The 12,004-nt window shown below is 42.7% G+C and overlaps 1 protein-coding gene across 1 annotated transcript in view; it reads right to left on the reverse strand.

Annotated features, from left to right (window-relative positions):
• Positions 1–6,930: 6,930 nt before the first annotated feature.
• eps15 (epidermal growth factor receptor pathway substrate 15) overlaps positions 6,931–12,004 on the reverse strand; it is a 23,204-nt gene continuing 18,130 nt past the window's right edge. The window contains exons 20-25 of the mRNA XM_030784483.1: positions 11,614–11,969; positions 10,783–10,855; positions 10,578–10,648; positions 10,192–10,327; positions 9,650–9,828; positions 6,931–7,073 (exon numbers count right to left, since the gene is read on the reverse strand). Of these exons, the coding sequence (XP_030640343.1) occupies positions 6,933–7,073; positions 9,650–9,828; positions 10,192–10,327; positions 10,578–10,648; positions 10,783–10,855; positions 11,614–11,969 (956 nt within the window). The 3' untranslated portion in view covers positions 6,931–6,932. The remainder of the gene's footprint in view (positions 7,074–9,649; positions 9,829–10,191; positions 10,328–10,577; positions 10,649–10,782; positions 10,856–11,613; positions 11,970–12,004) is intronic.

A 12,004-nucleotide genomic window follows, 5' to 3' on the forward strand; every position in this document is an offset into this window, starting at 1 on the left:
TATCCTTCAGCTGGAGACAACTATGAAGACTCAAGGATATAATGACTCTGGCCCAGACCCTGTAGTGGCTGAATTTGAACTTTAACCATTAACAGAACTTATTTAAAGAACATAACTGGGGAAATGGCGGCACGGTGGCGCTGTGGGTCGTGCTGTCGCCTCACAGCAAGACAGTCCCAGGCTCGATTCCCGGCCTGGCAGCCAGGGGTCCCTTCTGTATGTCGTGTTCTCCCCATGCCTGCATGGGTTTCCTCCCTTAAATTGAATGTGTGTGTTTGTCTGTCTGCCCTGTGATGGACTGACAACCTGTCCAGGGTGTTTCCCAACCTTTCGCCCAATGAACACTGGGATAGGCTCCAGTGGCTGTGAGAACTGGAGAAGTTTTCTGCAGATAAACTGTTTTAATATCAAGAGTTACTCCTTTCTACAGTATATAGTACTTTACAATCAGGCAAACTGTTGTATTAGCTCACCAGTAGGCCAACAAGTTCTGAACCAGCAGGCTGCTGATTTCAGCCCTGTGGTGTAGTGATAAGTCCAGCAGCCTTGTAACTAAAGCACTCTTGTTTTAAATCATGACATCTCACCACACATCTGCTCCAGAGGAGACGTCTGACATGGACAAACAAACAAAAGACATTTGCTCTAGACAAAAGCACTGGCTAAACTGATCCCCTGCCCTCTGTAAACATTTATTAGGGGGCTATATCTTATCTAGAAACTCCTTGATGCGGCTATTTCTCAAAGCTGTACTCTGTAAGAAAAGATTTTGACTAGGCAACACCGGTAAGAGGAAGAGGAAGAAGAAGAAGAAGAAGAAGAAGAAGAAGAAGAAGAAACAGGGAAACCCACCCTGAGTAAGATAACCTTAATCTGAACCAACACTGTGACTTTAACCCTTGAACTACATCTCAGTCTTCTTCTGTGTCTAGCAGGTGCTATGTGCTTCAAAACTAACTTGTTAAATGCCAGGTGGCTCTCAGGTGTGTTTCAGACATGTCTCTCAGAGAAAACGAGCACTCTACGTGTTCTCTTTAAGTGGGAGTAAGAAACTAAAACACCACATAAGCTTGAGTACGGCAAGCGAATGTAAGCGTGAAATGGTTTGACAGTCTGAGATGAATGGCAGTTTGAGTCACCAGCTGAATTATTGATGTGAGGAGCAGCGGGGAGAGGTCATGCCTCTGTACCCCTCCCTTAGCTGCCCCCCCTACCCACCCTTTCTACCTCGCTGATTTTAATCCCCCTCCTTCACCAGAGAAGTTCAACTTCCAGAGATTCTGTATCTTGACTTAAGAGCTCAGTAAGACCCAGTAAGACAGTTTCACTAACTAACTGCAACATCCATCATATGGCTTCAGTAGAGGAAACATCAATGAATTAATACCACATTCCAGCAATATCTCATGCCTCTAAGAGCAGCTACACAGGTGAGAGCTTACCAATAAGACTAATGCATTATTAATATTTCCAAAAGGTCATAAGCTGATGTAAAGGTTGCAGTGATCACTTTCAGTGGCTGGAGAGGGTAGATGTACCTCACTGAGAACCTGGATTATACGCCGTAGTATTTTTATGGCAATTTAGGGTAATATGGCATTTACCTAAAATAATTACAACTGCTGAAAAGGTTAGGAAGACCAAAAGAACACTTACGGAGATGTTACAGCTGCATTGAGACCATCTGTATTGTCTGGCAAATGTAACCTAGAAGAAATTGGAAAATGTCCAGGCTTTTTAGGACAGAGCAAAGTATTTTATTTCTTCCTGAAAACAACAACAACAAAAAACTGCCTTGTCAGAGTAATACAATGTCGTAACCAATCCTGTAACTCTCGAGTGCCCAATATGTCCGTCGGGGCGCAAAAGAACAATTTCCACTCTTGAGCAACAGCTGCTACTCTTGTGGCGTGAGCGCACGTTTGTCATTCAGTGTAACCGCTCAGAGATAAAAATGTAAAAATCTTACTTGAAGTTTGTGATGACAGGGTCCAGCCCGTCATTGTTAATGACAGATAGCCTGACAGAAAGACAGGTTTAGTTAGTACAGAGAGACAGGACAATGGATTCCCCCCCCCATGCAATAAGAAAACCATTTCATTCACATTAACGGCATACGGATCCCACGGCCACAGAACGAAGGAAATGTAGACTTACGGTGGTGGGGAGGTGGGACTGACATCGGCATTCTGTAGCGCATCCCTGAAAACCAGAGATTGAGATGTCATTGGGGTTTCTTTTTCTTTTGGGATATGCTTCATCATTGCTCACATCACAGTTTACATGGATCTTTCCAATGTATTATAGACATGATACATAATGTCGCATGAAAAAAAACAACAAAAAAAGTATAATTTCCAGGTTTTAAGGAACTTGAGAGTGTAGTTCAGCACATACATGGGGTCTCTGAGTAGATGAGAGAGGATTCAGTGATAATTAAAGCTTTCCATAATTTAAGCGTGGCAGTCAATTGCATTGATTAACAGATGTAAAGAGACGCTTTGAATGTGTTTGTAGTCTGAGCTATGGCTCTACAGACCAGAGGCCACAAGGCCAACATAACTAAAATGTAGTTTTAACATATGAAAATATGATTGAACTAAAAAATAAAGAAGATTATAGAGAAACGCATTCTTAAATTCTGGCGAGAAAAAGTTGTGGAATCAATATTTTTTAAATATTATTGAGTGACTCTTATGTATCCATTAATCTGACGCATTTATCATGACCTGGTCGCGACCTATTTGACATGTGGGATCCAGTATACGAACTTCGTTTTCATTGTAATGTGTATGTAATCATCTATTCCGGCAACATTACGAGCGAGCGTGGTTTTTTAAAATGCGCAAACATAGAACGATTAAGTTTGGGACTGGTTGTAACGCTTGTACGTCAAAAGGCCTTTGCAAAAATTGTATCCATGTTGACAGGTAGCTATGAGACAACTCTACTGCGTGAAGAAGGGGGTTTTTTAGCGTTGTATCATCTTCCCGGTTTTGAACACTTAAATCTCTGTACTTCCTGATGCTGAGTAGACAACTGTAGCGTGTGGTTCATTTAAGGCTACTTCTTAGAGTTTTTCCCCTTAAGAATCAATGTACTTTATTTACAGTACATATTCGAACTAACAAAAGACATATAAATTGACTTCGGAAGCAACAACAACGATGACAGCCTGAAGTGTCAGCAAGAGTCATGAGGAAACTAAAAGCAACAGCTCGACGGATATTTCAAAGAATTGTAGCATTTCGACTTTTCAAAACTTCGCGAAATTAAAGAAATCACATCACACCACATCTGACTGACTCGTTATCTATGAGATAGCCTGCTTGTGGCGACGTTCAGTCTAATTGACTTATCACATGTGCGGTTCAAACTTCTATACGTGTACGTGTAGAAAATACAAACAAATGCAGTCTCTAACATGTGCATAACTATTTGGCTAGTTGTGACAATACTTACGTTTTGGACGCATTCTTTTTATTGCGCTTCCAGAAACTCATCTCAGCAAGCCAAGAGAGAACAGCCTATTCCAAAATCTTGTTGCGTGTTACCTGGCCGCTACCTGGTCATGAGTTCCTGTCTTAGCGCACCTACTAAAAGCAACAGAGCACAGAATGTGACAGCATACGTGTCTCTGCGCTCCAGCCTTCTTCTTCCTCTTCGTCTTCCTTCTTCAGCTGTGAAGGTGTGGAAGCCGTCATTGTAACAATAATGAGATCCTTTTTAAAATGCACTGGAATGTGGTTCGCCCACTCTCACTTGGTCTTAGAGACCTCCGTATGCTAAAATAATACCGTGTAGCCTACTGTAAACGGAAGATACATAGTTACAGAAACCTACGACACAGGCATGCAATTTCATATTCTCAGACAATAAAGACCTTAAAAAAAAAGAAAAAGAAAAAGAAAGAAAGAAACACTCAATGCTGTTGATAACGTTGGAGTGTTGTTATAAAAAAATCTGATGTAAAACAGTGTTTGCAACTTTTATATTTATTATATTTAATTACATGTTACTTAACACTTTAGACAATTACTTCCATTAAAGGGAACATTTGATAATAAAAAAATAAAATATATTAAGCCAGTTTTTTTTTTTTTTCAGAGATTACAGGCGGCCGTCGCACAAGTGGTTTCTGATCTGAGGAATGAGAAGTCAACCAAACAGACATGACAAATAAAAACAAAGCATTTTAATTAACTAAGTATGACAAGGAGAGGTTGAATTGACTCAGGTGAGAATTTACGTGAGATGTGTCAAGCGAGGGATAACTGGCCATTGTTGCTATTTTAAAAGAAGAGGGTAATATGTCATGGAACTATTTGCTCAACTGTGCGCGCTATAAAATCACTGTTCTGTCTATTGGTCGGTAAGCAATCACTCTACATCGTTTCACGTGACAGGCCCTTCCCACGTGATCGTGGTGCTTTAAAAGAATGGCCCTCAACTTGGCCGACTTTCCAACACGGCTTTCTGTAGAACTCGGATTGAATAGGCGTTTTTTTTCCATTATGCAAAACCTTGTCTATAAGGGAAACTGATACTTCTCGCAGTCACTTAAGGCTTCCAAATACAGACAAAGACTACGAAAAAAAAGCCCCATGAAAAGAAACAAGGAAAGAAAGAAAAAAAAAAACCCTCCCGAGTCACTAGTAAGCTTTATTATGGAAAGTTGAGCTGAAGATGCTATTTGCGTCACAACAGACCCCCCTACTGGTGCCTGCACTCGTGGGAAAAAAAACGCAAGGAGCATTGGACGGGGTCTGTCTCGTTCCCGAATCTACAGTCAGGCATCGAGTATGGAGTAACGCCTCATCTTCCAGTGTGACAGATATAGGTTATTAAGGCCTAGCTTGTAAATTTTCAATTATTTTTGTAGTTTAAAAAGACAGACAGACAAATCTGACGGCAAAATCCCAATGGTATTCTCAAAAAAAAAAAAAAAAAAAAAGCCAAGCAATTAAGAACAGAAGCCTTTTGTTCTTCAGTATTTCACCATACTTAATTTCTAATCCGTTTTTTATTTACATCTTGTATAAAATCTATTAAACAAGATTTATGTTGTCACCAAAGGCATAATGAATGAAAAGCAGATATTATTGTCAATTTTTCTTTGCTTCAGTAACTTGATGCTTAGTGTTTAAGAACACTAAAATGAGAAGAGTTGCAGTTAAAAGCAGGTAAAAAGTCTTGCTAAACTCTGACCTCAAGTGGGGAAGGGAGGTGGGGGGGGGGGGGGGGGGGGGTCCACAAAGAGCTTCTAGTGGTTCTTCAGGCCCTGAAACATAATACTGGTATTGAAGGTACATATGCAAAGAAAATGTCGGATAAAAACTGTAAAGAATGGATAGCAGGCAATAGGTTTGAATAAAAGAACAGGGAAGAATAAGGCTTTCCCTAGAATTCCCATATCAGACTCTCTCTCTCTCTCGCTCTCTGGTATTACTGGCATCTTCAGATAAATCACAACATCCAAATGGAAAAAAAAAAAAAAAAAACCCAGATTCAAATAATGGTAACTCAGACCATACCATCACAGTGCACTGGATAATACGCCCACAACAGATGCAATAACTGGGCCAGGTTATATAAACTGTCTGCAGTTTGTAGAACTGAAAACAGAAACAGCAAACAACTCAATGTGAAGTTTATGTTCTGACTGTGAGCGTATCAAATAATTTGCTGATTATATTTAAGGATGCACTAGTAACAGGAAGAGAGGGAGGTGTTTATTTTTTTTCCCTTTCTGTACCTCTAGAGAGGGGAGTTAAGATTTGCCAATATCTAAACTTTGTAAAGGCATTTTGTCGCTAGATAGGTTATGAATTTAGATACAAGTAAGCTGTACTTTTATGATTACTGGCAAACAATTCACAAATAGTATACAATTACAATTGAAATCACTTTTAAATTCATCCACCAAAGTTTACCATTCATAGTAGTTTTGTTAAATTCTCATATTTTCAGAAGTATATGTAAATTCTGGATAAGGCAAATATTCTCTCGTTACAATAATACAGAGATCAAACGTCACTTTCAAAAATCTTAAGAGCGATAATGTCTTGAGTAACTGAGAACTTCAGGTTAAGGCAGGACGTCAAAGAAAAGATGTCAGATTCTCTTTTACCTTTCACAGATTAGTTGGGCAGTTAATTCACCACAGACTAATCAAAATTAAACTAGCCAAACCCATCATTTGTACAATATGACAAAGCTCTCAAAAGCAGGGGGGGGGAAAAAAAGGTTTTGAGGGGGAAAAATAAACCAAAAAAACAAACAAACAAACAAACAAACAAAAAAACCTATTCACTCTTCATCGTACATCCTCCTCAACATGGTTATTTACCTTCAAAAGGAAGCTTTTTGTAACCGTCAGTGCAACAGATAACACCCAGAGATAAGGGTATGGCTGAGAAGTTCTTTGAAATGAACAGTACTATAAGGGAGAAGCTGAGTGTTGTTCTAAAATGTGCCTTTTGACAGTCTTTAGGGTTTTGCAGTTTGGGCAGTTGAAATGATACATGGATAATCCAAAAAAAAAAAAAAAAAAGAAAGAGAGGGTTTCATTTAACCTCTGTGGGGCTAATGTTTGAACAAAACTGGACTGTGTCTGCTGGGAAGGCTGACTAGTCCCTCACTCTTCCCAGCACCTGTCCCTGTAAACCCCAAACACTGTCCACCAAACCCAGGAGTCTCCTTTGGTGTGAACGGAGCAGAACTTGTTGACACAACAGTAAGAGAAATAGGCACTGGGGGTGGGGGATCTGGTGGTGGTGGTGGGGGGGGTTCCTCTATGTTCTGGAGAGTTGGTTATTAAGGCATTTCTTGATCAATACCCCTCAGTATCGCTCCTCTTCCTCCTCCTCCTCCTCCTCCTGGGTGTTTGGGTTAGTGTCGTGGGGGTGGTGTGGGTTGCGTTTTCGGGCGTGTCAGGAGAGTTCGGACTTGCTGAGAGCGATGGCCAGCTCCAGGTCTTCCTGTTCCTGCTGGGTGAGCCGAGCGACGCGCTCTCTCTCTTCTCGTTCGCTTTCTCGTTTCGCCCACTCTATCATGTCCTCCTCGGTAGGGTACTGCTCCACACACACACACACACATACACACATACACACACCACAGCCACATCAGAATTTTTCCCCCCCCCCTGTACTGGCACAACATTTAACTAGCAGCTCTCCAGGTTAGGGAAAGTGCTGTTCACTGCAGTGTTTATTGGTGTTTGACGTTTCTGTGCTTTTGAGATCTGACTGTGACCTCTATATTCAAGGCCTTTACAAATGACTATGCCTTGTCATGTATAAAGGTTATTATCTTTTCAAAAACATTATCTTTAAAAATCTTAACCGGTTACTAAACTGCTTAAGCCTTACAGTTCGTCGAAATACCGGTAGAAATCACCTTTATGTTACAAATGATGCAAATCTGTAGAGTCAAGCTTATGAATTTGCCGCAGAAGTACTTGCACAGAGAAAATTCATGACAAATGTGAACATGTGAGAGCTGTCCTGATTCAGCAATATCCAAAATTAAAAACCACATCCTTTTTTTTTTTTTTTTTTTTTTTCAGTTTTCATGCTTTATGCTTATTTGCAAATGATGCAAAACGATTGCATGCTCGCATAACGCAACACCATGGCAAAGGCGGGAAAACGATACGACACGTTCCGCTGACCAAACATCTGCACCGGGTTTTACAGTTGCGGTGACCAGATGCCCACACGATGTGGAGGGCAGAGTTAGTGGGTCCGACACAGATAAGGGAGGGTGAGTCGGTAACACAAGCAGCAGCAGTTCCTCACATGCATGGGTCACTGATGACCAAGTGTGCATCCAACAACTACTAATGGACATGGCTGGTATCTACTGTAACACAACCCTTACAAAAGCTTAATGACAAGTTGGACTAATCAACTCCTGGCCAAGGCAGCTCATACCCAAGGCCTAGAAATATGTCAAAAGACTATGGAACACACACACATATACATATACACACGCACACACATATATATATACACACACACACACATATATGTGTATGTGTATATATGTATATATGCGCGTGTGTGTGTGTGTACACACACATATATATATATATATTTATATATACACACACACACACACACACACACACACACGCACAAACACACAGAGTAATGTTCAGATCAGACGCTGTCTGACTCCTGTTATCAGTCTGTGGAGTGTGAGCAGTAGGTAGACCAGCCATGTGGAAACATGCAGTAACTAACTGAAATGCAGACTGTGGTGTGTAGATAAGTGTTTTGACTGCCAGGTTTTGTTTGATGCACTTTTAATCTCTAACGTCAATCAGTGTATGGAGCAAAAAAGAAAGCCAAAAGGAGGTGATTTGTACATGTTGTCACATGTCTATAATTTTTTTTCATCATTTCTTAGTTATCGCTGATTGTATGACTGGATGATTTTTTCAAAATGCATTATCAGAAAAGACCTGATGATCTCAAAAATGAATCACAGAATCACAAAACAGAGTCATAATGGGGCAGAATCAATCCCGCAATACTGGATAAACAAGCAACAAACAATTTTTATTTTGCAATCAATATAGAAACAAACAAACAAACACAAACAAACAAACAAACAAACAAAAGCAAAACGAAGCATAAAAGTGAATTGTTATCTTTCATTCAGAGGATCAAGTGGATGGTGAGCGTGCGAATATGATTCATGCGGTGGGAACTGATTCCAGTGAGGTGACTGAGCCAATGAGCAGCTCAGATTAGGATCACATGTCAAGGAGCAGGCCAATCAGACACGAAGACACAATTATTAGTGCGTGCAGGGCAGGGGAGCATTAGGGTGGTAAACGTGCAGGGTGGGGGTCAGGTGAAGGGAGGGACTTTGGTCAAGCTTTATTCACAAGGCACTGGTAAGAACCATGGGAAAAACCCCCCATGATTCAGCAGAAAACCAGGAATAGCTGTAGCGAGCAGCCTAACCTCTCCATTCACAGCCATTGAGAACTTCCAAAGTAAAGTCATTTATCTCATATCATTTCATGAAAATAATAAACACAACCTATTAAATCTGAACACACACACACACACATATATATATTTATATATACAAACATATACTTCTCTCTAAAATATACTTTCACATGACAGGAAAACAAAGCTACGCAAACAAAGTCCAGTTAAACTTTGCAAGTTGTTCTCCTTTTCAGTGCCAACATTAAACAAAGAGGAAAGAGAGAGGAAAAAGGTCATAGATACCGAATACGAATCTAAGTTTGTACATCTGTCAGGAGTGCCGTCATGGTATGTGCTGAACTCAGAGGAGCTCAGAGCTGAAAGCTTAAGGCACAATGTGAAAGGGTAAGAAAAGCAGCTAAAGCAGCTAGAGAAAGTTTTGTCGACCTGCAGCTGAGGTTCGTGAGGTCTGAGATGAGTGTCTGGCTGTGAGTGGTGGGAGACAGAGGCTGCTGCTTACAGCGAGGGGTGGGGGGGGGGGTGGGGGGGAGGGGGGTGCAGGGAAAGGTGGTGGTGCTGGTGATGGTGGTGATGGGGATGGTGGAGGAGAGGGGAGGAGGAGGAGGAGGAGGAGGAGGAGGGAAGAGTCACTACTCAAGGTCAGAGGGGGTCGGAGAGGGGTCGGGGGAGGAGGTGCTCACTTTGTCAAAGCTGGCAAATCGGTCGTGGTCGCGGGGGGCCTGGCTGGGAGAGGAGGGGGCGAAGGGGTCCTGGACGGCGTCCTTGGCCGGCAGAGAGGAGAATTCACCCGCGCCCGAAAATTTACCCCTCCGTTGGAACGAGTCTGAGGACTCTGACCTGAAAATGTTGGACCGTTTGCCTGCGAGGCAACACACAGACACACAGGTACACACACACACACACAGGTACACACACACACGTGCACACACACGCACACACACGCACACAAGGGTTTAGCTGTGTGTTGTGGAGAAAAACACTGATGTTTAAGTAGATGTGTACAGATGTTTCGCATATCAGCAATGTAAGCTAATATCCTTGAAAGGAGCAAGATGGTAAGAAGAATCCGGAAGAACATTAATGAACAAACCCCGCAGGTTGAGATTTGTGCATGACAACTCTGGGTGGATATTTTGACATGTATAATCAATGGAGAACAAAAAAAACAGAAATACTGCATCCGTCAGCTTTGCTAACGCTCTGCAGTTCTCGGCAGGCTCACCTGGCGGGGGTGGTGGAGGTCGGGTGGGAGTGCCCGTTTTGGGGGGTAAGGCTGGGGGGACGTCAGGACTGCTTGGCTGACTGTCCTCCTTGAACAAATTCTTGTTGTTTGAGCCAAAGGGATCAGCACCGTTAGACTGAAAGCCAAGAAGAGGTTCGAACAGGAGGTCAGACTCACGGAATCTTGGCTACGCTCACAAGGCCTCCTCTGCAAAATGGCTGATGCTGCATTATTCATGTCAATGTAACTCACACTGGGGACACACTGGATGTAATGTCAGCTAACACTAAACAAGCTAGTCCCTCTGATCACATGTCGCTCTCATATTGCTGCCTCACGCAGTAGAACAGAGATCCAATCAGCATTCCTCAAATTAAGATCGCTACCTTGGAAAGAGCACTGAAGTCAGCAAAACCTTCTCCAAACGACTCGTTGCCAAACACAGCAGCAAAAGGATCTGCGACACAGAGACAGGACATGAGGTGAAACACAGAGACAAACTCAGCGTAACAGATATCCAAAGAACAGAACGGACTGTAGACTGGAAAGCAGAATGTGCAACACATTCTCTATCCAGTAGAGGGCACCCACCTGGGTCTGAGCCACTGTTTACAGCAGTACCCCCCGGAGCAAAAGGGTCATTTGCTACCGCCGTTACGTCCTTCTGAAGGAGACAGAGAAAGAGAGAAACTACATGAATGCAACTGAAGATTATCCTCTCAGCTGAAGGTCAAATCCCACTGACAAACTTGGGGGGGGGGGGGGGGGGGGGGGAACTAAACAGAACTAAATCAGCAAATGAATTTGTCCATAACCAGCTGCTACATAGCTACTCATCGTGGCAATAAAATACAGAAATATTGGGGGTAAAATATAAAACATGTTTTAGACCAGAATAATTATGAGAAAACAAAATATATAGTTAGGAGAGACATAATACACAAACTAAACCAAATTAAACGTAAGCAGTGGGTCTTGGTCTGAGTCCTAAACAGACCGTATCAAGCCCACAGGATTATGTTCTGTTTTAAATCTGATACGGCTCAGCCCTGCTCTATGCCTGGACTTTGAAAACAGAAGCAATAGTTTTAGACATTAAGATTGGATTAGCCTGATGATTAGTGCCATGATTAGCCTCCAAGCTGCCAGCCTGAGAAACACTGTAGCGCCACGAGTCAGAGTGAATGAACATTTCCTGTGTGCAGTCACGGCAGTGGTCACATTAGCACACACTCAGGCTTAGATGGGCTGCCAAAGGCAATCTCTGGGTGACTTATGGTGAACGGAGCAAAGCAAAGTCTGACATTTTAAATTAAGGCGTGGTCTCTTTTGTCATTTTACAAAGGCAGAGAGAGACAAAAGGAACGGTTTTAAAAACACTGGCGGATTGATTGGGCGGTTTACTGCAGCCAAGACACTCACGTTCGTCGCGTCCGACCCGGCGCTGGAGAACGGGTCGTTTCCGGCGGTGCCCTGAGAGCTGAACGGATCAGAGTCAGGGTTCGCTTTGGCTCCGAACGGGTCGGGTTCGGAGTTGCTGCTGGGGTTAGAGCTGAATGGGTCCGGGGCAGCGGCGTTGCCTGTTGCTTTAAAAGGATCTGCTGCTGCTGAAGACTGGGAGCTGAACAGGTCTGGTTCGGCTGAGCCCGTCGACGCCGCAAACGGGTCGGCGGACCCAAACGGGTCTGAGGAAGCGAAGGGTGCAGAGGAGGATGGTGCAAAGAAGGAGTCAGCAGCAAACGGGTCGGTGCCTTTAAATGGATCCCCACCGAAAGGATCTGCACCGAAAATGAATAAAACCAACATGTTTAAA

This window comes from Chanos chanos, chromosome 9, assembly GCF_902362185.1.
Source record: "Chanos chanos chromosome 9, fChaCha1.1, whole genome shotgun sequence".
Taxonomy (NCBI): domain Eukaryota; kingdom Metazoa; phylum Chordata; class Actinopteri; order Gonorynchiformes; family Chanidae; genus Chanos; species Chanos chanos.